This window comes from Ochotona princeps, chromosome 6 (genome assembly GCF_030435755.1).
Source record: "Ochotona princeps isolate mOchPri1 chromosome 6, mOchPri1.hap1, whole genome shotgun sequence".
Taxonomy (NCBI): Eukaryota; Metazoa; Chordata; class Mammalia; order Lagomorpha; family Ochotonidae; genus Ochotona; species Ochotona princeps.
This window is the reverse complement of record NC_080837.1, coordinates 47,404,568-47,428,806: the sequence shown is the minus strand read 5'-3', so window position 1 is coordinate 47,428,806 and position 24,239 is coordinate 47,404,568. Positions and strand designations below refer to the sequence as shown.

Below are 24,239 nucleotides of genomic sequence, written 5' to 3'. Positions count from 1 at the left end.
GCTGTTATTGCATTTTCCTAATTTCATTTTGAATGTGTTTTCCTTTTTTTAACATTTATTTACTTTTATTTGAAAGGCAAAGCTACACAGAGAGAGAACTTCCATCTACTGGTTCATTCTCCAGATGGCCGCAGCAGCCAGAACTGAGCCAGTCTGAAGCCAGGAGCTTCTTCCAGGTCTCCCAGGTGGGTACAGGGGCCCAATGACTTGAGTCATGCTCTGTTACTTTCCCAGGCCATTAGCAGGGAGCTGGATGGGAAGTGAACTAGCCGGGACTCAAACCAGTGTCTGTTTGGGATGTTGGCACTGCAGACTGAGGATTAGCTTGATGCACCACCATGTTGGCCCCAAATATGATATACAGAAAAGCCTGAGGGCTGACATAGGAGTTAGCTGGATAACAACGAGCAAATTAACTTCTGGGGCCCAGATTCCTCACCTGGAAAAGCAGCATATTGTCAGTATATTTTTCAAGTCACTGTTTATCTAACATTTATTATCCATTGAATACCACGGCAGGCAGACTACCCTCCATGTATGACGCTACACTCTATTCATGCATACAGTTTGCACATGGTCACTTCCATCCTCAGCAGAAGTTATGGAGTAGGTTACAATGTTCCCATTTTAGATAGAAGGATTGGGAATACCCTCAAGTCTACCCTACTCACAGATGGCAGAGGCAGGACTGAGACAAGGGTCCATCCAGCCCCGGGAGCCTAGATCCTGGCCTTCAGCCTGGATGGCTCGCAGCTTCCGCTGGGCTGGGAGGAGCAGATGAGGTCATACAGACAGCGTGCCAAGCACAGCACTGGGCTCTCAGCACAGAGCTTCTCCATGTACCTCTGGTTGTCTTTGCTGTGCCACCTGAATGTGGCCAGATAAACCAGTATACTCTCGGGGGTGGGGGAGGGTGAGAAACAAAAGTGTCCTTAGTCTGGAAGGGGGGATTGGAGGAGGTGTCAGGACAGAAGAGAAAATGGCAGAAGGCTAGCTGCCTTAGGGACCCTGTGGCTCACCCCTCCCAGACTTCAGTAGGCCCTCTGTCTTAATGTGCAGCACAGAACAGAGTCCAAAGCACCCGCCCCAACTTCCTCCATCACCTTCGTGCTCCAGAGCTGTCAAGAGGAACCTGCCAACTGGCTTGACTTGGCTTGCAGTCCCCCGTCTCTTGGAGGAAAAGAGGTACTCTTCAGAGCTGAGTAAGACGTCTATGGCCATACCTCCCTGAATGCACCCAATCTTGTCAGAGCTGAGTAAGACATGACACCACGTGAAGCAGGAAGTATTGGCTGACCCCCATGGAGCACTAATCAACCACACTGGGGATTGCTAGTCACTGTCTGTCTTCTCATTTAGATGAGAACAGGCACCACAATGTTCACCACTATATCTCTAGCTCCCCACCATGTGCCAGGTACCCAGTAAACTAGGTCATGCTTGATGGAAATCTGAATGAAGGAAGGAATAAATGAACTATCAATGATCAGGCTCCAGGTGAAATCCTAACTCCTGACTGCACTTTTTTTTTAAAGATTTAGTTATTTGTAATGAATACACAGATCTACAGAGACAGAGACAAAGATCTTCCATCCACTGGTTCATTCCCCAAGGAGTCACAATGGCCAAACTGAGCAGATCTGAAGGCAGGAGCTTCTTCCAATCTCCCACATGGTTGCAGGGTCCTGAGGCTTTGAACCATCCTCTACTGCTTTCCCAGGCCACAAGCAGGGAACTGAATGGGAAATGGAGTGACCGGGACAGGACATGAACTGGTGCCTGTTATGGGATCCCGGGGCTTGGAGGTGGAGGATTAGCCAATTGAACCATTGCACCAGGCCCACTGTGTTCAGCACTTCATGCTATAGTCCCATATCTGCATTTTTACATTAAACATTTTTTTTTCACAATCTCATGGAACACACAAGGAAACTCATATGTATTCCAAACATCATGCTGTTTATTTTTGCAAGGAGCTCAAATTGGAGCCCCTGAACCAAGAGGTATTTGGAAAGTACACGGGATCCTGAGAACATCTCCAGGGCTCAAAACGACTGAAGCCCAGGGCCCTAACCTTCACCACCTCTGCTGTGTGACCTCTGTGGAATGATGAGCCTTTTCTCTACAAAATGGTAAGAGGAAAGGTGGACGAGGTCTCCTATGAAAACAGAAGCAAGTTAGTGCTTTTAACTGTCCACCGTGCTGGGGGTGGTTAGACAGGGTCATCCCTCCTCCTTTCTGGATGTTTAGGGCTCGGCACAGACCTATCTCAGGGAGCCTAGGACCAGGCACCACTGTGTACACCTGCCTGTGGCTGTCAGGGTCTGGCCCAGGATACCCGCCCCTCTGCCCAACTGACTTGGCGGGGCCCTGGGGGAGGCTGAAAGGGTCTCCCTGTATGAAGGGCCTGCCCAGCCCTGTGCAGCTGTCTAGGCCATACAGTGGCAAAAGGAAAGATCCCCCAAAACCTCAGAAACTTCACAGCACCACCGTGCATGAACCCCTACTCCCCACTTTAGACTAACACAGCCCTCCCCTCCAGGGAGCTCTGGGTTGTTGGGGGAGGAGGGAGTTTGGGTGGCACCAGGCCCGGGTCCAGCTTCCTGAGTTCAGGGAGGACAGGACCCCCAGCATCCACACCCAGGGGCTTCCTGGCTTCAGGCCAAGCCAGTGGCAGGTTCCTACTTCTCGCTTGGGCCCCAGCAAACACCACTTCTCAGCCGCCTGCCTCCATCTGAGCTCTTCCTGCCTGTCTTTCTATACCCACACCTGCCCTTCCCTCTGTGCTCAACCCTTCTCATGCTCTGTCTCCATATCTATTTCTCCCCCTCCTCGCTCGCTGCTCTCCCCACGGAGCCATCCCTCACCTGCCCCAGAATGCGGCTCCTGCCTGCTCTCGCGGTAGCTTCCCCCTCCTGGTGCTCAGCCCTGTACCTCCTCTCGCCCGCTCCAGGCCTTGCCGGCATCTCTCCTCCCCCCCCATCTACCCCGCCCAGCTTAGGCCTCCCCATCCTCAGCCCAGTCTCCTCCCCCTGGCTCCTCTACCCTCCCCACCTCACCCCACTCCCTGTCAGCAGGCCAGCAATTCCACCCTGGGGGTCTCCGTGCCTCTCATCTGCTACACACACACACACACACACACACACACACACACTGTGGGTGAGCAGGCACCCATCCTTCCACCACCACCACCTTCTCATCTCCGGCACTGTCTCTTCTTCATCTGCCTCCTCCTCGCCCCACCCTCTCCTCTCTTCTCTCTGCCCCTTTAAATCTGCCTGGTCCAGCCTCCCCTGTGATGCTGAGATGGAGCAAACATTGATTTGTGCTCAGATGGAATCAGAATTTTGATTTTTTTCCCTCTCCCAACCACATAAGAAGAAAAAAAATAATAAAAACACCCCCTCTTGCTAGCCCCCTCCCTCTTGCCAGCCCGCTTCCAAGCTCCTCTTTCCTAGCTCCATCGAAATCGAAGGCAGATTTTTTTCCCCCTGCACTATTCTCATCTCCTTCCAAGCGGTTCAACTGCCTCGCCCCCCACTCCATCAGCCTGCTCCTCCAGCTGGAGGGAGACAGAGAGAGAGAGCGAGGCCTCTCTCCCGCGGCTCTCCCACCTCACGGCCTGGGGTGGAGCAGTCTCCGGAAGGGGAGGGGGCTTGGCTCGCCCCAGCGAGGTGGGAGTGGAGGTGTCCTGCCATGGATGTTGAGCCTGGGAGGCGGCCTGCGCCCCAGCCCACATGGTGAGTACCAGGCCCCTCCTTGCCTGCCCATCCCCACCGTGGCTTGTCCCCCGCAGGGCCACCCCATCTTCACCCTTCCCTCCTACCCCCACTCCAACAGATGCACCCTCTGCCCACTTTGGTGCGATTTGCCCTCCCCCCACCCCAGTCCTCACCCCTGCTTCTCCAGAGAAGGCAAAACAACGGGAGTAGAAGGGGCCCGGCAGCACCTAGGAAGCGGGTAGCCTGCGAGTCTACCCACCCCCCTCCTTCAGGACCCCTAAGCTGCCATCCTCACTGGGCTCTTTAGGGTTCTAGATTGGAGAAGTGGTACTCCCGCTTCGGCTCCCAGCCCTAGGAGGGACCTTGTAAAAGAAAGGAAAGGATGGGGAAAACCCCCGGGGCCCCCAAAGCTTGGGAGCTGTTGGAAGATGCTACCAGGGATGGAGAGGGGGAGGGTGGCGGTTGGGGGGGAGGCGGTGCTGATGTTCTGGAGCCACCCGGCCAGGGAGCGGCGGGCAGAGAGGAGGGGCCTCGCTCACCACCTGCCTCCTCCTCCCTCCCCACCCCCCACCCCTCCACTCTCTCCGCAGCCACTCAGGATGAGGGTCCGGCCTTGCCTGCCCGCGCTGGGCGCCCTCCGCCCGGCCCCGGTCTAGCTGCTCCCGCCCCCAGGCCTCACCCGTCTCCCAGGCCCCCAGCCGGCTTCTCCAGCCCCAGGATGCGCTGAGCCACAGGGGTGGGACTGAGGCCGCGCCAACTACATGCATGTCCCCCGGGGGCAAGTTCGACTTTGACGACGGGGGCTGCTACGTGGGGGGCTGGGAGGCGGGGCGGGCACATGGCTACGGCGTGTGCACGGGGCCCGGCGCCCAGGGCGAGTACAGCGGCTGCTGGGCGCACGGCTTCGAGTCGTTGGGCGTCTTCACCGGGCCCGGCGGACACAGCTACCAGGGCCACTGGCACCAGGGCAAGCGTGAAGGGCTGGGCGTGGAGCGCAAGAGCCGCTGGACGTACCGCGGCGAGTGGCTGGGCGGGCTGAAGGGACGCAGCGGCGTGTGGGAGAGCGTGTCCGGCCTGCGCTACGCCGGCCTCTGGAAGGACGGCTTTCAGGACGGTTACGGCACCGAGACCTACTCGGACGGAGGTGCGCGGCCCGGCCCGGCCCACTGCTGTCTGCGTGCCTGCTCTGCTGCCGGCGCCTCCCCCGCCCCCAGCCACATGTGCACCTCTGCGCCTCAGCCTTCCTCCCCGTCCCCATGCCATTCCCGCGTCCTTCAGCCCTCTCCCTCCACCGCCCACTCCTGCCTTGCTCGTGCACCTGTCCCCTGCCCTCTCGCAGGCGGTTGCTCTCACCCTTGCCTGTCAGCCCGTGCCTGCCGCCTCTCCTCCCCACCCCCTCAAGTCCCCAACACCCCTTTTCTGCCTTCACGCCCGCGCTCCAGTCTCCGGCGTGGCCTGCCTCGTGTCTGTTGTGTTGTCAGTGTGCGCGCCTGGCAGCCCGGCCCTCACGCCCCCTGGCCGCCTGCCTGTGCCTCTCCCTCGCCCTGTCTGCCCACACTGCCCCTTTCCACGTGCCTTGGCTCTGCAGTGCACGCCTTCACACCTAGCCCCCAGTGCCCTGGCCTAACCTCCCCTTCCTATCCCATCTGCTTCCAGAGGTGCTGGCGATCCGGAGGGTGGGAGGGGGATGTCAAAAGCCTAGCGAGGTTTGACTTTTTCTTCCTGTCCCCTACCCCGCCCGCAGGCACCTACCAGGGTCAGTGGCAGGCTGGGAAGCGCCACGGGTACGGGGTACGCCAGAGCGTGCCCTACCATCAGGCGGCGCTGCTGCGTTCGCCCCGACGTACCTCCCTGGACTCGGGCCACAGCGACCCCCCGACGCCGCCCCCGCCCCTGCCCCTGCCGGGCGACGAGGGAGGCAGCCCCGCAACGGGCTCCCGAGGCGGCTTTGTGCTAGCCGGGCCCGGGGACGCCGACGGGGCGTCCTCCCGAAAGCGCACCCCGGCAGCCGGCGGATTCTTCCGTCGCTCGCTGCTGCTCAGCGGGCTCCGGGCAGGCGGGCGCCGCAGCTCCCTGGGCAGCAAGCGAGGCTCCCTGCGCAGCGAGGTGAGCAGCGAAGTGGGCAGCACGGGACCCCCGGGCTCCGAGGCCAGTGGGCCGCCGGCGCCTGCGCCGCCAGCCCTCATCGAGGGCTCTGCCACTGAAGTGTATGCGGGCGAGTGGCGTGCTGACCGGCGAAGTGGCTATGGTGTGAGCCAGCGCTCCAACGGGCTGCGCTACGAGGGCGAGTGGCTGGGCAACCGGCGGCACGGCTACGGGCGTACTACCCGCCCCGACGGCTCCCGCGAGGAGGGCAAGTACAAGCGCAACCGGCTGGTGCACGGAGGGCGCGTCCGCAGCCTCCTGCCTCTGGCCCTCCGACGGGGCAAAGTCAAGGAGAAGGTGGACAGGGCTGTCGAGGGTGCCCGTCGAGCCGTGAGTGCTGCCCGGCAGCGCCAGGAGATCGCCGCTGCCAGGTGCGCATCTAGTGTAGACACCAAGGCTGGGCAAACAGGAGGGCAGGGCTGGGGACCAGGAAAGAGGGGCTGCCTGGGAGAGAACCAAGACCCAAAGTTTAGGGGCCTGCAGAGGAAAGGGGAGGCCTAAGATATGGCAGGTGTAGTTCTAGGCGTTTGGGGTGCTTATATCTGAGGTAACAGGTAGATATGGGTGTTGCCCTGGAGGAGGCTGTGTAAGAGGACGCAAGATTGGGAGCGTGTGTCTGGGGATCGCCTGTGCAAAGGTGTGTATTTACGGAACCCACTGGTGGGTGTGGGAGTGCCTATGGGCGTTGCTTTGTGCAGGCCCAAAAACCTTTTTTGGAGCTCAGACATGTCCCTAGTGGGAAGACTTTTACATCCAATCCAGCCTTCAGGCCTAGGCGGAAGTCCCAGGCAGAACAGGAAGGGAGAGTTCCTCTTAAGCCCACCGCAGGCTGACACCATTTCAGCCTGGGGCCTTGGGGAGGTCTCATTTGCACAGCTGAGCTACCCACCTGAAAAGAGAGTCTCTTCCGCTTTTGCCTCCCTTGCCTCCTTTCACCCAGCTGATAAAGATGTAAGAGGAGGCGGTGGCTTGCCTGCAAATTAAATTTTCTTTCTGCAAATCACATTAGAATCCCACGCTCCAGGAACCTTGCTATCTCAAGCAGAGCTGTCCAAGAAGACTATCAGTCAAACGTGTAATTTAAAATCTTCTCATAGCCACATTTTAAAGCACAAAAAGAAACAGGTCAAATGAATTTAGCAACATACTGTTACTTAAACCTGTATGAGTTTATCTGAAAGCGTATCATTTCAACCTGTAACCAATATATAGTTATTGGGATATCCAGGTGTGTATTTGACACTAAGCACATGATTTCAGATCACGCTGGCCATATTTCAGGTGTTTAATATCCACACATGGCTTTGAATGACTGAACTAGACAGCACAGATCTAAAGCAAGCCACCAATCTATCTGTAATGAGATCCCCGGGCCTTTGATTGATACAACTCACTCATGTATTTGAATTTTTGTATGTTTTGTTTTCTTTAAAAGAGACAGGGGCATGGCTGAGGGATTTTGTTTAAATCTGAGGCTGTTTATAAGAGTCAAGAGAAGAAGAGCCATCCTAATGCACCTCAGTGAATCTGTGTAATAGTTAGTTACCCTGTGTGCAAGTGAGTATGCGTGCACACGAAGATGTCAAACACAGAGCAGAGACCTGACCCAGACATGGTGCATCTGTAGATGTTTCTGAGGGTTCTGGATGTTAGAGTTAAGCCAGGGAAGAGGAAAGGCAGAATGCTAGGGGAATATTTAAGGATGAAGAGGGTGGAGGCATGTGCAAGAGAATCTGATCTAAGTCACTAGAGGATCAGGCAGTGGGAGGAGGCTGGATGGTCTCCCCAGCAACAGGCCTGGCAACCCTGATTGGCTGTCAGCTGCCATGGAAACTGCAGAGCCTCCAGAGCAGGTGTCTGTGTCAGGTAGCCTGAGCCTGGCCTGATGCCTGAGCCACTGCCTAGGGCTTGATCATGCATATCCTACCATCTATCAAAACATGCCAGCTTCATGCTGCCAAGAGAGCACAGCACAACCCCAGACTGGGATGCTCACACCCTGCCCCAAACCCTGAGACCTGCTGCTCAATTTCAGCCTGAAAGCCCTCCAACAGAAGGGCAGGGCTAGCTGCGGTCCCTCCCAGCAGGCCCTAAAGGCCCTTGGCCCACCCCTCCCTGAGCCAGATGAAACCAGTCTCTAGCCAGAGACTCACGGGTCCATCCTACCCGTGAGCAATGCATCTGATAAAACTCCATCTGTTCCTGTGTGTCCCATCTTCAGTCAGGACCACAAAACTACTTTAACAATTGGAAGCCAACCAGCAGAGGGAAGGGGAAATTGAGGAAGCCTTTGGCATCAGGGAGATGGGGACTGATGCTGCTACCAGGGTTCCTGTGCCTACAGGGCAGGGCAAGAGGGGCCAGGGGCTAATGCCAACTGTGAACAGGATCACAGCAGCAGGGGGAGCCCCACCCTTCCTCCAGGCCTGAGCTCAGAAAAGCAGGAGATGGGATAGGCTTGTGGGGGAGGGAGGAGCAGTGGTAGCAGAAAGAACATAGTGAACACAAAGAATACTGAAGGAAAGCAAGATGGAAAATTCTCATGTTGGGAAGTCTGCACTGGAAGAGGTAGGATTACAATATAAGGAGGGCAGGCAGTGGAGAGAGGGAAGGGAAGCTAAGAAAGAGGGTGTGGCCCAGGACTGGGAGCCTGGGGGAAAGACAGGCCAGGATGGGGACTTTAGAATGGGCCCCCGCACCCCTCGGAGAGGGGCTGTGGAAGAGGTATTAATGGTGCTAGGAAGCACCCCACCCCGCACCCCTACCACCATCCCCCATAAGAAGCAAGGCAGGGAGAGCTGCCAAGCATCTGGCTGGACTGCAGAGGACATGCCAATACATAGGCTGCAGCTGTCACCTGCAAGGCTGTGGAACAGGAAGGAAAGAGGCCCAAGGCCCCTGCTGCTGGGAGAAGGAAGCGTTACTACAGGCCCTAATGGCAGAGGGTGTGAGAGAAGCAGGGGCAGAGTGGCCATGAGCACAGCCAACACATCCCAGTGGAAAGAGGGGAGCATCCCTGGCCTGTCCAGGTTGGGGAGCAGCAGTCAGAGAATATAAGCAAGGGTGAGGACCACAGATGTGAGCTCAGTTCCAACGAGGCTGTGTTACAGGATAGAGGCACCAGGGAGGGGCTAATTTGGAGGGGGGACAGTCTCCTAAGTTCCTTGTCACTGGAACCTTACAGGGCAGCAGACGCCCTCCTAAAAGCAGTGGCAGCAAGCAGCGTTGCTGAAAAGGCCACCGAGGCAGCGCGAATGGCCAAGCTGATAGCCCAGGACCTGCAACCCATGCTGGAAGCCCCAGGTGAGGTGTGGGCAGTACAGAGGAGGAAGCTGAAGCCCCTGGGGAGCTAGAATGGCTCAGATGTGGAGCAGGGGGACCTGGCATTAGGGTTGGGGTTGGGGACAAGGTGTGAAGATCTGAGGGGAGGGACCAATTATCCAGGGTGTGGGGCCATGAAATTCTAAAATAGAGCAGCAGGTGGCATTTGGGATCTAGCATTGAACCTCTGTGAGCCAGGTGTGTGGACAGGGTCTTATGCAGTGACCCATTGGGGTGGTGGGGATAAAGCTGTGGTTTCCCCCACCCAAGGCTGACTGCCACTCCACCCATACACCAGGCCGCAGACCCAGGCAGGACTCAGAAGGTTCTGACACGGAGCCCTTGGATGAGGACAGCCCCGGGGTATACGAAAATGGACTGACCCCCTCCGAGGGCTCCCCTGAACTGCCCAGCAGTCCAGCCTCCTCCCGTCCACCCTGGCGACCCCCCACCTGCCGAAGCCCACTGCCTCCCGGAAGGGACTGGGGTCCCTTCTCTGGCCCCAAAGCTTGGCCCGAGGAATGGGGGGGGCCTGGGGAGCAGGCAGAGGAACTCGCTGGCTATGAGGCTGAGGACGAGGCCGGGCTGCAGGGGCCTGGGCCTAGAGACGGCTCCCCCCTACTCGGAGGCTGCAGTGACAGTTCGGGAAGTCTTCGGGAGGAGGAGGGGGAGGACGAAGAACCCCTGCCCCAGATGAGAGTTCCAAGAGACTTGGAGCCTGAGCCTGTGATCACGCCGGTCCTGAGGGGCCCACCCACTGCTGGGTGCCTGCCGGAAGAGCTCGAAGAGCCTGCTGCCACCGAGAGGCCTGCACAGCCGGTGAGACGTCCCCCCACCCAGCCCCATCCCTGCTTTGTGGCTCCTCTTCCTCCAAGCCTTGCCTCCCACCCATACCAGATCTCTAATCTTATATCCCATGAGGGGCCATGGTTTCCACTTAGCTTCCTCTTTGCCTGGCCAGTCTTGGACCATTTCTCTCTCTCTGTCTCTCTTGCACACACACACACACACACACACACACAGGACTTCTGAACTGGAAGGAGCTTTCCAGGTAGACCTTCAAGTCCAAGTCCTTCACTTGACAAAGAGAAATCAAAGCCCAGCACTGAAAGTTGATTTGGCTGTGTTTCCCAGCAAGTGCTTAATGGCGGAGCCAGAACATTTGCCTGTTCCCTTTCCATCTCATTCCCAGTTCCCAGTTTCCCACTCCACCCCCGCCCCCACCTCCGCACTTTCTCTCTTTGGTGCCCAGAAATAAAAAGAAAAAAAAAATGTTCCCTCCCTCTTCTGTCTCTCTCTCCCTCTCCTGGGAAGAAGAGAAATTGGAAAGGAAACAGAAAACCAGGAGAGGCGGAGCTTCCCCAGAGCCCTCTATGCTGATTGGACCCCAGGCCTTCTCCTGTTTCCTAGCAACCACATCCTCACCCCCTTCATCCTTCTGCCTCCCTGCAGCACTGGCTGCTGCCACCAGTGTCTGCTTCGGAGGCCGTGCACCTTCTGGCTGGGGCACGGGCTGTGCGGGCGGGATGGGAGGAGGGTGGAGGGAGAATGGAGGAAGGGTTGGCCCTGCCCAGAGAGGGCCAGAGGAAAGGGCAGCCTGGCCGGCCAGCCGGGGGAGAGAAGTGCTTTGCAATCCAAAGCAATGATCCAGAAGACCCTCTTTGCCACTGCCTCTGCAGGGCACTGCCTGGGAACCCTTCAGCTTGACCCTGGTGGCTGACCAGCTCAGGAAGTGAGGGACACTTCGTGCTGTGGCTGGTCCTGGGAACTCAGCCTACCTCCTCTTCTGTCTCCCTAGGGAGCTGCCAACCCCCTGGTGGTGGGCGCCGTGGCCCTCCTGGACCTCAGCTTGGCATTCCTGTTCTCCCAGCTCCTCACCTGAGCCTACTTCCTGGCCTGGTTCTGGCTTCCGTTGCCTGCCTCCTCACCCCTGTGACCTGCCTTTCTTCTCTTTCCCTCCTCTTGGTTGATTTTCCCCCCTCTCCTCCTGTCCTTCCTCCTCTTTCTTTCTCTTTGTCTCTTGCTTTCTTTTCTCAGATTTTCTCATTTACTTCTGGCTCTGTCTCTGTGTCCCTCGCTCCCTCCCCGTCCCAACAACCCCTCCTTTCTCTAGATTGTTTACATATGAAGGGCTTTTCTCTCTCTCAGAGCTGCTCTCTTCTCTGAGACACACAACTCTAAGTCAGACCATCGCCCCCACACCCTCCCCGCCTTTTCTTCAGACCCAAATTTCACTGAGGGTGGGGGTTTGGTGTCCTAAGGAGTCTCCTGGAAGTTGAATGTCGAGGAGGGAGACGAGAAGGGCTGAGGCTCCCTGGGATTCCACCTCTCACCTCTAAGCCCTGAGCTCTAACTCGATCCTCCCCTGGAGGAAACAGGGGGCTGAGCATATAACAGCTACCCGTGGCTCCTTCTGGCTCCCCTCCACAGCCAGCCCACCAGCCCCTCCTCCGGCCCCTACCATGGCACGAAAGCAATGCAGAAAGGAACAAAATCCTCAAGTCCACCCATCCTCAAACTCTGCCCTATGACCTCTCCCACCCTTCTGTGTCCCCCTAAAAGCCTATTTGGTTGGTCTGGACTCACTTGTGGCCTTTGATTAAATTCCTAAGGGGCCTGAAGAAGACATTTATAGCATTAGAGGGTTAAAAGGGGCACACAAAGGAGCAAGGACCCCATTCCCCAACATCAGGCAATGGTGGCAAGTTTGGGGAAGGGCACTCCTGGGAACTAGAATCAGGCAGGAAAGCAGGTGCTTGCGGGTGAGCAGAAGCAGGGACAACTAAGCCGTCTCTGGCTGGAATCTGTCTCCATCCCCATCACTCAGAGTCTTATGAAGTGGGGAGACCAGGGGATGACCTGAGAGAACCACCTCTCACACACCTTCCGTTGCAGGGCCCAGGCAGGAGCTAGGTCCCCGTGAGAGGTGGGGAGAGAAGCCCTGGAGAAGTTGTGGCTAATCCCTGGTACGAACCTCCCCCCTTGGGAGAAGGAAGCCCTAGGAAGCAGGGTCTGAGGGTCCCCAGGGGTTCTTTCCTCCCTCCCCTGCATGAGGCAGAGGCAAGCTGCCTGCCAATCCCCCTCCCTCCAGGAATGGCCTTGCCCGGGAATGCCCACCACACACACACACACACACACACACACACACACCCTCTTCTTCTTTTCTAGTCAAACTGTTTACTCCTTGGCCTGACTCCCTCCTTCCTCCCCTCTCAACCTCTACTTCTGATTTCTATTTCATGGAATTTGGGATTGAAGTTATACAACAGTGCCGCCAACAACAAGTCTTGCAGGAAAAAAAAAAAGAAATTTAACAAAAAAAATATATTAATAAAAAAGTTCTAAAAAGAGGGGGAACTGTCATCTGTTTTGGGGGTTTGATGGTATCAAACTCAAGCTCTCAGAGGCTGTCCCGACTGGGGGTTGAGGAAGTTCTTGGGGGAACCCCTATGCTATCACTGTCTCTCTGGTAAGAGCTCCTAACCCTTCAACTCCAAGCCGAGGTCAGAGGACTCAGAAGGCTCCGCAGGGCGGCCCAGGAGGGGCGGGGTCCCCTGGTGGAGGCGGGGAGAGGGATGGACCCGACCACGTGCCAACCTCTGCACGGCCCTGTACCAGGAAGCGTTGGGAAACCGGAGCAGCGTTGAGATACAAGCCAGGTTAGCCTGGGGTGAGAAGTCGGAGCCCCTTGAGACGGGAATGCGGGGAGGAATACCGCAGGGCCGGGCTGGAGAAGAATGGCTGGGCTGGCCAGGGACGAACAGGTGCAGGTAGCCAAGGGGGGGGGGGGAGATAGGCGGGGCCCTGGCGCATGCTCGGTGGGAACGCGTGCAGGGTGGGGCGGGGCGCGTGCGCAGAGAGCATGTCCTCGCGTGTAGAGCAAGGTGTGGAAAGGTAGAGGCGGGCTCTGTTGAGCGAGAGTAGTCGTGAGACACCCAGACCCTTAGCGTCTTGGCGCACGGCAAGCTTGGGCAAAAAGGCCAGGCACCCACGACTAGAGTGTGAAAGCCCTGTGCACGTCCCGGCCGGGCTCTGCCCCGCCCCACCTTCCCCACAGAATGGTGGTGTCTTCGCTGAAACTTCAGGATCTAATCGAGGAGATTCGTAGCGCCAAGACCCAGGCGCAGGAGCGGGAAGTGATCCAAAAGGAGTGCGCCCACATCCGGGCCTCCTTCCGCGATGGAGACCCCCTGCAAAGGCACCACCAGCTGGCCAAACTGCTGTATGTCCACATGCTGGGCTACCCAGCCCACTTTGGACAGGTACCGGCGACGAGCCCCTCATCCGACCAGGGAATGTTGCCCCCCCGGGGGGCGGGGGCGCCCTGGGCTCTCTCATTGTGTCCACAGTTTCTGAGCCAGCAGTAGTGTGGGCTGCAGGTCGATGTCTGCCGGCTGGCCTGACCCCTGCCTTCCCTGCCAGCACTGCTCAGGGCACCGCCTCCCCCTTCCTCTTCCACTCCTGGTTTCTTGCAACTCTGTGCTCACAGCGCAATCATCTTCTTGCTGAAAGGAGGGTGACAGGATGTGCTGGCTCACTGGTCAACCTGGCATGGGGCAGGTGGAACCGGGCGGGCAGGTGCCTTTTGTTTCAGCCTGCGCCTTTCTGGGCCCACGCCCCTCGCCCTGTAGATGGAATGCCTGAAGCTGATCGCCTCCCCCAGATTCACAGACAAGAGAGTGGGCTACCTGGGGGCCATGCTTCTGTTGGATGAGAGGCAAGATGCCCACCTCCTCATTACCAACAGCATCAAGAAGTGAGGCTGGTGGGAAGCCCTGGGGAGTGGAACATGGGACCTCCCCGCCCCCATTCCCACCACAGGGACTGCCTGCTGGAAATGCAGGTGTTCCCTGATGGTACTCCTGACCCCACTGTGCAGTGACCTGAGCCAGGGCTTCCAGCCAGTGCAAGGGCTGGCACTGTGCACCTTGAGCGCCATGGGCTCTGCCGAGATGTGCCGGGACCTGGTCCCAGAGGTGGAGAAGCTACTCCTGCAGCCCAGCCCCTATGTGCGGAAGAAGGTGAGGCTGCAGGGACCACCCCCCCACGTGCTCCTCTCCACCACAAATTTGCCATGCACTAGAGGAGAGTCCATCCACGCCCCAACTCCATCTGAACTCCCTGACATCCACAGGCTGTTCTGACCGCAGTGCACATGATCCGAAAGGCTCCCGACCTCTCCGATGTCTTCCTTCCACTCTGTGCCCAGTTGCTCCTTGAACGTCACCATGGTAAGGCCATGGCAGCGGCGGGTGGGGGGGATCCCCAGTCTTGGTCTGAAGTTCTGCCTGCAGGTGAGGACAGGGACCCAGCTCCCAGGAGGAGAGGGATGGTGCCACACATGCACACACACACACGTAGGTGGACTCTCATGTATCCACCCTGACCACAGGCATCCTGATGGGCACCATGACACTCATCACCGAGCTTTGCGAACGAAGCCCTGCGGCTCTCAGGCACTTCCGCAAGGTGGGCTGGGGAAGGAGTGGTCCAGAGAGGACCAGGGCCTAGGGTGTGCAAGCCTAGGAAACAGGTCCCCCAGGCAAGGCTGTGTGCCCCAACTGCAGGTGGTGCCACAGCTGGTGCAGATCCTCCGGACTCTGGTGACCACAGGATACTCTGCAGAGCACAGTGTGGCGGGCATCAGTGACCCCTTTCTGCAGGTGTGCCGGCCTCTCTCTGCTGCATCCCAGGAGCGGATAAGACTATAGTGGCCCCTCGCTGAGCACCTCTCCCAGAACATTCTGGCCCTGCCAGTGTCCTGGGGAGGAGGGTGGCACTGGACACAGGACTGTCCTGCTCATCCCAGGCCACCTAGGGGGAGAGCCTGAAGGTCAGAAAATCCAGGTTGCTACCAATACAGAAAGTGTGCAGTCCCCTCCCCACCAACCTCATCCACCTTCTACATCTCTTATCCTGTTCAGGGATCAAGGGAGCAGTGGAGGTGGGAGAGGTGGGGCCCCAGCCAGACCCTGCCCCACTGGGAGTTCCTCCCCCACTCCATGGCTCCATCTTTCAACCTTTATTAACCCTACGTCAGGTCCAGATTCTCCGTCTGCTTCGGATTCTGGGCCGGAATCATGAGGAGAGCAGTGAGATCATGAATGACTTACTGGCCCAGGTAAGAGGTGCTAGGGAGGAAGCATGGGTCAGGGGTGTTGCTGTGTTATCCCAGCCCCCTGGCATTCCCTTTCCTTCTTTCCCCTCACCCCCGCCCCACCATGAGTTTCCTGTACCTGCTGGCTACCTCTTGGCACTCGCTCTACAAAGGAGAGCCCCAGGCTCATGCCATTGTGGAGATACAGCCCCTCTCCTGTCCCCTTAGGTGGCCACCAATACTGACGCCAGCCAGAATGCGGGCAGTGCCATCCTGTTTGAGACGGTGCTAACCATCATGGACATCCGCTCTGCAGCTGGTCTGAGGGTATTGGCCCCAGTCTCTGGCCCTTTGTGGCTCCACCTAACTGTCCCCAGCCGAGCAAGCGGGTCCTGCTCACTGGTTTCTCCCCTACCCCCACCCCATCACCCTGTGCCAATCCCTGCTCCTGACCACTGCCCCTCCCCCCTTTAGATCTTGGCCATCAACATTCTTGGCCGTTTCCTGCTCAACAGTGACAGGAACATCAGGTGAGGCTTCCAGGTGTCTGGTTAAGTTGTGCCATGAAGTCCTCCACTCCCCCTCCCCACCAATGCACCTGTGGCCCAGGCCCTGTAGCCAAGGGTTGACATGATAGGTCCATGGCGTGATAGGGCCTCTTCCCCTCCTGGGTCCAGGTATGTAGCCCTGACATCCTTGCTGCGACTTGTGCAATCGGACCACGGGGCCGTGCAGCGGCATCGGCCCACCGTGGTGGAATGCCTGCGAGAAAGTGATGCCTCCCTCAGCCGGTAAGCAGAGGCCAAAGGAGCCACCTGGGCAGGGTACATGCCACCTCAGAGCTGCTGGGTGTAAAGGAGGCTGAGGGGACTGGGCTCCCTGGGGGAGAGGAGGGCCCAAGGAGGCCCAGAGCAAGGTGAGCTGGGCCGCCCATCTAGAGCCTTGTCTTACTCCCACCAGGCGAGCCCTGGAGCTGAGCCTGGCCCTGGTGAACAGTGCCAATGTGCAAGCCATGACTCGGGAGCTACAGGCCTTCCTGGAGTCCTGCCCGCCTGACCTCAAGGCTGACTGTGCCTCTGGCATCCTGCTGGCTGCTGAAAGGTGAGCTGATAGGTTCCAGAGAACAGAGCGGAGCAGCAGTGTGGGGACGAGGGAGGTGGAGGGATGAGTGCAGGGGGGCTCAGGAATGACAAGGTATGTTGCCTAGGTTTGCTCCAACCAAGCGGTGGCACATAGACACCATCCTGCACGTGCTGACGACGGTGAGGCGGGCATCAGCCAGAGCACTGGACAGGACTGGGCACAGCTGGGCCCAATGACCTGGCTGGCATTCACTCCCCTCCTCCAGGCAGGTGCCCATGTACGGGATGATGCAGTGGCCAACCTTACCCAGCTGATTGGAGGGGCCCAGGAGTTACATGCCTACTCGGTGCGCCGCCTCTATATTGCCCTGGCACACGATATCTCCCAGGTACCAGCCCCCTCTCCCCAGGCCCAGGGCTGCCCCTTCCTGGGTCACCACCTCCCTGTACCCCAATTCTGTGTTTTCCCATGAGGTCATGACTATCCACTTGGTGCAGGAGACACCCAAGGCCAGGGCTGTTTTTAGTGAGAATACTGTTGGACCTATGTCCTGGCCTTACCACCTAGTGGCCACAAAGCCAAAGATGACTAATGGAACTTTCTTTAGCTTCCCTCCCCTCAGCCTTCTACCCTGCCTATCCCGTGCCATGTAGTCACTACAGGATCAAATTAGATAAGAACTCATTCTGCATATACTCGAAGTACTGCAAGTACTCAACAAGTTACCTTGAATACTAAGTGAGTTCACAGATACCAGCCAAAACCTGCCAGCATCATCCCTTCCTGAGGGGAAGGAACCCACACCCAGCACACCCATGCCACCATCCTGTGGTCAAGTCTTGCAGTTCTGGCGCCTAGCCACCAGAGGGCAGTGGGCACCCAGGCACCAGGACAGAACCAGCTGTTCAAGTTACCTTTCCTCACCCTACAAACCCCACCATCTCTGCACTAACCCATAGAAGTCATGGAGTGTGGACATGACCCAGACACTGACCCAATAATGTTTCTTACTCTACACATACAGCAACCGCTGGTGCAGGTGGCAGCCTGGTGCATCGGGGAATATGGGGATTTCTTACTGGAGGGGAACTGCGAGGAAACAGAACCCCTTGAGGTGAGACTGTGCACTGGGGGGTTCAGAGGAGAGCCAGGGGAGGGGGCAGGGCTGGGCCCAGGCTCACTACATGCATGCACAACTGAAGGTGGAAGAAGAGGAGGTGTTGGCACTGTTGGAAAAGGTGCTGCAATCCCATCTGTCCGTGCCAGCCACTCGAGCCTACGCCCTCACAGCCCTCATGAAGCTGAGCACCCGGCTCCGCGGGGACAACAAGTGAGGCGGGGTGCCCAGGGCCCAGCAGCCCCTAAGCACCCCAGCAGACACAGATCCCCGCTACCTGCCTGGTCTTTAGGGTCTTGCTCATGACTAGCCTTCTGGGGCCCTCTCCCTTCCTGGTACATGGGGGTGGTAGGGTTCAGGGTGCACTGCCGCTGCTTCTCACACACCTCGCTGTGTCCCAGCCGGATCCGCCAGGTGGTATCCATCTACGGGAGTTGCGTGGATGTGGAGCTGCAGCAGCGTGCCGTGGAGTACAACGCCCTCTTCCGGAAGTACGATCACATGAGGTGTGTCTGTGGTCCAGCCAAATGTGGGCCCGCCACACCCTGCCCTCTTCCAAGTGCCTCTTTGTGGGAACAAGAATTTCATGCACAGGAGAGCCTCCTTGCTGCAGGTTGCTGCCCCTGTGCTGGCGTACACACTGCCCAGCAACAGTGTACCCTGTGGTCTCAGTACTCCTTTCCCCCCATCCGCCCCTGACCTCCCAGCTACCTCCTGCTCCCATTCTCCCAGGGCCGCCATCCTGGAGAAGATGCCCCTTGTGGAACGAGGTGGCTCTCAGGCTGAAGAGCGAGAAAAGGAAAGCAGTGAAGCCACCCTGCTTTCAGAAGCCACAGCCTCTACCCCTACAGAACCCCAGGTGAGGTGGGAGCTGGCAGCATCCGGGATGAGGTGACTGGGTTGAGCTTCCACACACCAGCCCTGAGCCTCCTGCCCTTGGCCCAGGCTTCCAAGCTCTTAGATCTGCTACATCTCCTGGATGACCCACCCAGGGAAGCCCAGGGTCCTCCTCCTCCGGATGCCTCTGCAGAAGGCATGTTAATGCATCTGCTTGACCTTCCCTGTGCACCTGCTCCCTCGGGTAAGCCACAGCCAAAGAGAAGGGGCCTTACAGAAGGAGGGTGGAGTGGTCCCAGGCCCAGGCGCCTGCACCCTTCCATTCCTGTGTCGCCAGTCCCTTCTCAGTAGGTGGGAGGGTTCGTCTGATCATACTGTGGCCTGCAGCCCCCCCCCCCGTCTCCTTCCCAGCCGCCTGCCCAACCTGCCACTTCGCTGGCCCCCTCAACTCCTCAAACCCTCCCACACCACATGTTTGGCATTTCGTGTTGTTTTTATCTGAAATGTTCTATGCCTGGCGCATCAGACAGGTTCAGTCGTCAGCTGCCTCTCTCCCGGCATGCCTCTTTAGGTCAGGTCCTCCCAGTTGCTATGATGTCATTTCCCGCCTGCACAATCCCCCCACCCCCAACAGCCTATGACAATCATGCTGCTTTTCTTCCTCACTGTTTCTCCCCATCACCCCCGGCTGCAAGCTCCAACCTCATCTTCTTGTCTGTTTTGCCACTACCAGTGAGTGCTTGCCAATTTCAGGCTGAACAAATGAACAAGTGATTATCTGGAGCCTGCCCACTGAGCTGCCTTTCTCTACCCTAGCCCCCATCCCTGACTGCAAAGTGTTTGAGCGGGAAGGCGTCCAGCTGAACCTGTCTTTCATTCGACCGCCCGAAACCCCTGCTTTGCTCCTCATCACCGTCACCACCACCAACTCCTCGGGGGGTGATGTCACCCACTTCATCTGCCAGGCTGCTGTGCCCAAGGTTTGTAAAGAGCAGACTGCAGAGGTGGCCTGGGTGGGCACTTCAGGAGGAAAGGCCTCGAAGTGGATGTGGTGGTGGATGAGTCCTGGGTGGTAGGGGACAGCTTTGGGATCTCCGGGCCTGAAGGCATTGCGGGAGCCAGCCAGCCACCTGACTGCCCCACCTTCCATCTGCTGTGTTCAGAGCTTGCAGCTGCAGCTGCAGGCCCCCAGCGGGGACACAGTTCTAGCTCGGAGTGGCCTGCCTGTCACTCAGCTTTTCAGAATCCTCAATCCTAACAAGGTGAGTTCCAGGAGCCCCGCGCGTGAGACCCAGGGATTGGGAGAAAGCACAGATGCCAGCCCTGAGCTCCGCTCTCCTTCCCTAGGCCCCCTTGCGGCTGAAGCTGCGTCTCATGTATCACCACCTTGGCCAGTCTGTGCAGGAGACCTTCGAGGTGAACAACCTGCCTGTGGAGACCTGGCAGTAACTCTCCCTGGCCAAACCCTGGGGGCCCCAGTTGCAGCGCATCGCCTGCACTTCAGGCCCACCAACAGGTGGCGCTCCGGTCCCACATTGGCCACTGCAGAAACCGAAGAGGGAGGGAGGGAGGAATGTTCCCTTCCCCCACCAGTAATGAAAGCCCAATAAAACCCGAAGGGTTTGGAAAGCCATACTTGGGTATATTTGAGGTAGAAAATGTACATGGATCACAGTAAGGGGACAGCCTTCTGATAGAAGTGTATATTTTCCACTGCATCCCAGGAACCTGCCTTAATTTGGCAAGTTCTCTTCTTGCTCCCTCTGGATCCAGAGCAGATGTGCCTCCTCAACTTGCACAGGAGGCATTCTTGTCATCTGGGCCAGAGCCAGGCACAAGGGCCTCAGCAAGCTGAACCTCCTGTGTATTTCTAACCGGGATTCCTGACTGCTTCCCCAGCCTGCTGCAACTCCCCCCACGCCCCCAGGCGGGGAAATCCCGCTGCCTCCTCTCATCTCTAACTCAGCTGTAAGGCGGTTTAGGAGCCGCTGGCAGAATCAATGGCATCGACCAAGGGAGGGGGGGGCGGCAAGGGATTTTCCTGTGCTTAACTACTGATCACGGCTAAGTGGAAATCCTTTAAACACGAGCGGAAATCAATGGAGGCTGCTTAGCGGCCAGGGGAGAGGGGCGGCCCACAGATTGCATCTGACGGATGAGGGAAAGCAGGCAGCCGAGGAGGGCTTGGTGAAGGGGAGTTAGGAGGAGGCCGAAGAACGGAGGAGGAGTCACTGTGGGAAGGGAAGCAGCCTGGTGAAGCGATGATCCCACCAGGCCCAGTTCCTTCTGCCTTCAAGTGTATACCAGTCAGTCATCAGGACGTTCGGTCCCCGGCCTCCCTCTTACAATTGTTTGCTTCAGCTTCCAGCAGGCGCTGATAGTCCTGGGGCCGGAAGCGCTGCAGGTACACAATGAGCTTGGCAGGTGCTTTCTCCTGGGCCGGTACACCTACAGGCAGGATCATGGGAGACAAGCAGACAGGAGACTCCTTGAGTGTCGCCCCTGGGCACCCATCCAGGACCCCATGGCTGTTCTGAAGGTGGCGTTCAGGGAGTCAGAATGCCTTCTGGCCTGCACTTGCTTAGTGGGTCCTCCTCCAGTGAGGAGAAACGGCAAAGAAGAGCTGCCACCCTGGCCCCAGGCCGGGTTCTATTAGCTTGCTAGAAGACACCTGCAGAGAGGCATGGTGGAGCCCCAGGGTGGGGGTCCCACAGCATTTTCCCCTCCACATGGTGAGAGCCTGTGGCCAGGGTCTACAGCTAGTGCCCAGCAGCAAGTCAGGCTTCAGGTAGGAAACCACGCATTTGCTGCAGATGTAGCTCCAACAGCTGCCAGGCCCGTAAGGCCCTGTGGGCTGCATAACCCACTCCTCGAATGGAACCAACTACCCACACAGAGAAAACCTGAAGGCAAAACTGGGTCGACCAAAGCCTCCCATAAATACTACTTTTACCTTTTACTTAATGCCAACAGGACAAATTAAATCAGGATCTTGGAAACTATGAAGGAAAAAAAAAGAGGGAGAGAAAAAAAGCTACTGGGTGGATGTGCCTGGGTTCCATGCCCAGCTCCAGCTCCTGGCTCCAGCTGCCCACAGGGACAGCAGGTGATGGCTCAAGTGCTTGGGGTCCCTGCCACCCATGTAGGAGATCCTGATATACTTCCTGACTCCCATCGCAGCTGCTGGGGGCAAAAGGGAAGTGAACCCTCAAAAGGGAGATCTGTTTCTTTCTCTCAGGTAAATTAAAAGAAAATTTTAAAATAAATAAATAAGTAGGGCCCAGCACAGTAGCCTAGTGGCTAAAGTCCTTGCCTTGCATGTGCAGGGATCCCATACGGGCTTGGTTCTAATCCCAGCAGCCTTGCTTCCCATCCAGCTCCCTGCCTGTAGCCTAGGAAAGCAGCAGAGGATGGGCCAAAGCTTTGGGACTCTGAACCCACATGGGAGACCCAGAAGAAGCTCCTGGCTTCAGAGCAGCTCAGCTCCAGCCATTGCGACCACTTGGGGAACGAACCAGCAGATGGAAGATCTTTCTCTCTGTCTCTCCTTCTCTCTGTATATCTGCCTTTCCAATAAAAATAAATAAATCTTAGGAAAAAAAAGATAAATAGTGCTAGTGCCTTGGCTCAATTAGCTAATCTTCCCCTTGCAAGTTCTGGAATTCCATATGGGCACCAGTTTGTATTCCAACTGCTCACTTCCCATCCAGCTCCCTGCTTGTGGCCTGGGAAAGCAGTGCAGGATGGCCGAAAGCCTTGGGACTCTGGTTCCCTGCCTTCAGATTGACTCATCTCTAGCCACTGCAGCCATTAGGGGAGTGAACCAATAGATGGAGGATCTTTTTGTTTCTCCTTCCCTCTGCAAATCTGCCTTTTCCAATCAAAACAAATACATCTAATAATAAGTAAACAAATAAAAGATGGCCATTTGGGTGAAGGGAGGGTCAAAGCCCATTAGTAACAAATGCAAGTGAAGGCGACCTGCTAAGAGAAGCGGCAAGTGACATGTGATATAACTAGAGATGCATGGGAAGTTCAAATACCGCCTGGACAGCTGCCTGAGAAAAGAAATGGGATTGGGTGGCACTCGCAGCAAACTGGATCCTTTGGGAAGTTTCTGGGACAAAGAGACCCTCCCCCACTGTGCAACCACCTCTGCCCTTACCCAGCAGGCTGCTGAGGCCATGGATCTTCTCCAGCGCGCTGGGCACATCAGCTTCCTCCCTCACCAGGGCCTCAACCTCCCCCACGGCATAACCAAAATCAGCTGTATCCAGGTCCACCCTCAGCACGGGCTCCTCTTCCCCAGCTCTTCCAGGGAGCACCAGCTTCCAGGCACTCCGTTTGGTCACAAAACTAGCTATCTCCTGCAGCCCCAGTGGGCCCAGCGCAGCCGCCACACTTTCAGCCCCTGTGCCCAGTGGCGTTCCCAGCACCTGGAGGAGCTGGGTCACAATGGCAGGTTCTGCTAGGAGTTCCCTGTACTCGGTGTGGGGCCCTGGAACACCCGCCGGGCCAGGGCATTTCAGCTCCCATCCTCTGTTCTCTCGCTGTCGCAGCCAGTGATCGGCCTGCATGAGGCTCAGCTCTGGGGTGTCATAGTAGGTGTCCCGAAAGGTGACCTGGCGCTCCAGGATGCCGCCCAGCTCCTGCAGCCGCTGCTCTGTGCCAGGCCCTGGAGTGAACTTTCGTTCCACCTCAATCAAGCCCTGGGCCATGCTACCTGCAATGGAAAAAAAAAAAATCAGCCCCAAATCAGCAAACCTTCGCTGAGCCCCTAAGGTGTGCTGTGAATACAGAAGGCAGACACAGGCCACAGTGCCCTTGGCTTTGGCTACGGCCCCTTCCTGACTCAGTGACAGCAGGCCCAGGCTGATGTGTCAGGGGTGCGAGGCAGTGACAAGGATGCTACTACTGTCCTCAACTCCAAGGGTCCCCTCTGTCCACTCTCGATTTGCCTTCCAAGGCCCCTTCCGAACACCGCGATGTTCACTGCCCCAGAGCCTCCTGCCCTTCCCCCGCCACAACACCGGCCAGCACAGCCCTGGGTCTCACCTCAAAGCCCGAGGGTTTCCCCCGTCAGGGACCCGGAGTTGAGGGGAACGGAGGCCACGCCACACCCGCGAGGAATGCCGGGAGGAGCCGGCTCTGGCCCGGGACCTCGGCCCCGGCTCTCGGCGTGCGCCCTGCGGGTCCCAGCACCAGCGGCCATGTTAGGCCCGGTTGGCGGTGCTGAGAGAATGCCGGAGCCCGAGAACCCAGCCATGGTACGGACGGTAGAGACCCCCCGGCGGTGGGCAGGAGAGTAAGGATGTCCCAAGACGCTGTATTTCTCACCCTCGACCCTTCCTGGCAGCCGGGGTCGGCCCGGGTCTCGGGCCTCAGGATGAGCAAGCAGGCACCTTGGGGTCCGGATGCATGCTGGGAGTTGTAGTTCCAAAGAAATTTTTCCTGCCTGGCTGCCCGCCTGTCGCTATGGTGATGGGACAGCCTCAATCAGTGCCAGTGCCAGCGGGACTCCTACCTAAAACTACCTAAAAAGCTGAACTGGGGCTGTAGGGCGGTAGGGACAGCTGGGTGCAAGGAGCTGAGGTGCCAGTCCTTCCCAACTCGGCCTGTGGACCTGGGAAATAATCACTGATTCAAACGCTGTACAGCCAATATTAGATCGATGGTTGTGAAGGCCAACTAGGTGCAGGCCAGCAGCAGTGGCCTTGGGAGGAGGGATAAAGGATGACCAAGTCAGCTGCACTACTTTGGACTTTCAGACGGGACCTTATACATCCTGGCATGAATGTTCAGGGCAAAAAGTGATGTTTGGGGACCTGGTGTGATGGCTCCGTGGCTAAATCCTCACATAAGTGCCAGCATGCCATATGGGCGCCAATTCCTGTCCCAGCTCGACTTCCCATCCAGC

General features: G+C 57.6%; 4 protein-coding genes across 5 annotated transcripts in view; 3 read left to right on the top strand and 1 right to left on the bottom strand.

The window, feature by feature from the left end:
* Nucleotides 1-3,157: 3,157 nt before the first annotated feature.
* JPH4 (junctophilin 4) lies at nucleotides 3,158-12,482 on the top strand. Its single transcript, XM_004584700.2, has 6 exons — nucleotides 3,158-3,740; nucleotides 4,313-4,866; nucleotides 5,467-6,238; nucleotides 9,052-9,170; nucleotides 9,487-10,007; nucleotides 10,987-12,482. Exons 2-6 carry the CDS (start codon nucleotides 4,488-4,490, stop codon nucleotides 11,068-11,070), a joined length of 1,875 nt encoding a protein of 624 aa, XP_004584757.2. The 5' UTR covers nucleotides 3,158-3,740; nucleotides 4,313-4,487; the 3' UTR covers nucleotides 11,071-12,482.
* Nucleotides 12,483-12,840: 358 nt separating this feature from the next.
* AP1G2 (adaptor related protein complex 1 subunit gamma 2) lies at nucleotides 12,841-19,955 on the top strand. Its single transcript, XM_004584701.2, has 22 exons — nucleotides 12,841-12,958; nucleotides 13,246-13,450; nucleotides 13,820-13,944; nucleotides 14,068-14,209; nucleotides 14,323-14,419; nucleotides 14,581-14,657; nucleotides 14,756-14,851; nucleotides 15,229-15,309; nucleotides 15,514-15,612; nucleotides 15,760-15,815; nucleotides 15,963-16,076; nucleotides 16,246-16,386; nucleotides 16,493-16,547; nucleotides 16,634-16,756; nucleotides 17,393-17,482; nucleotides 17,571-17,698; nucleotides 17,887-17,991; nucleotides 18,218-18,344; nucleotides 18,431-18,566; nucleotides 19,139-19,302; nucleotides 19,486-19,584; nucleotides 19,670-19,955. The coding sequence occupies exons 1-22, from the start codon at nucleotides 12,888-12,890 to the stop codon at nucleotides 19,769-19,771; spliced, it is 2,433 nt and encodes an 810-aa protein (XP_004584758.2). The 5' UTR covers nucleotides 12,841-12,887; the 3' UTR covers nucleotides 19,772-19,955.
* Nucleotides 19,955-23,742, bottom strand: THTPA (thiamine triphosphatase). 2 transcript variants are annotated; one of them, XM_058666238.1, is made up of 3 exons: nucleotides 23,660-23,742; nucleotides 22,488-23,045; nucleotides 19,955-20,770 (listed from the first exon to the last, which is right to left on the bottom strand). In XM_058666238.1, exons 2-3 carry the CDS (start codon nucleotides 23,038-23,040, stop codon nucleotides 20,637-20,639), a joined length of 687 nt encoding a protein of 228 aa, XP_058522221.1. In that variant the 5' UTR covers nucleotides 23,041-23,045; nucleotides 23,660-23,742; the 3' UTR covers nucleotides 19,955-20,636. The 2 variants fall into 2 exon arrangements, with proteins under 2 accessions (XP_058522221.1, XP_004584972.2); XM_004584915.2 differs by having other exon boundaries at nucleotides 23,378-23,735.
* Nucleotides 23,495-24,239, top strand: part of ZFHX2 (zinc finger homeobox 2) — a 30,749-nt gene continuing 30,004 nt past the window's right edge. Inside the window, exon 1 of the mRNA XM_058666226.1 lies at nucleotides 23,495-23,589. The gene's annotated coding sequence lies outside the window, so the exon portion shown is untranslated. The remainder of the gene's footprint in view (nucleotides 23,590-24,239) is intronic.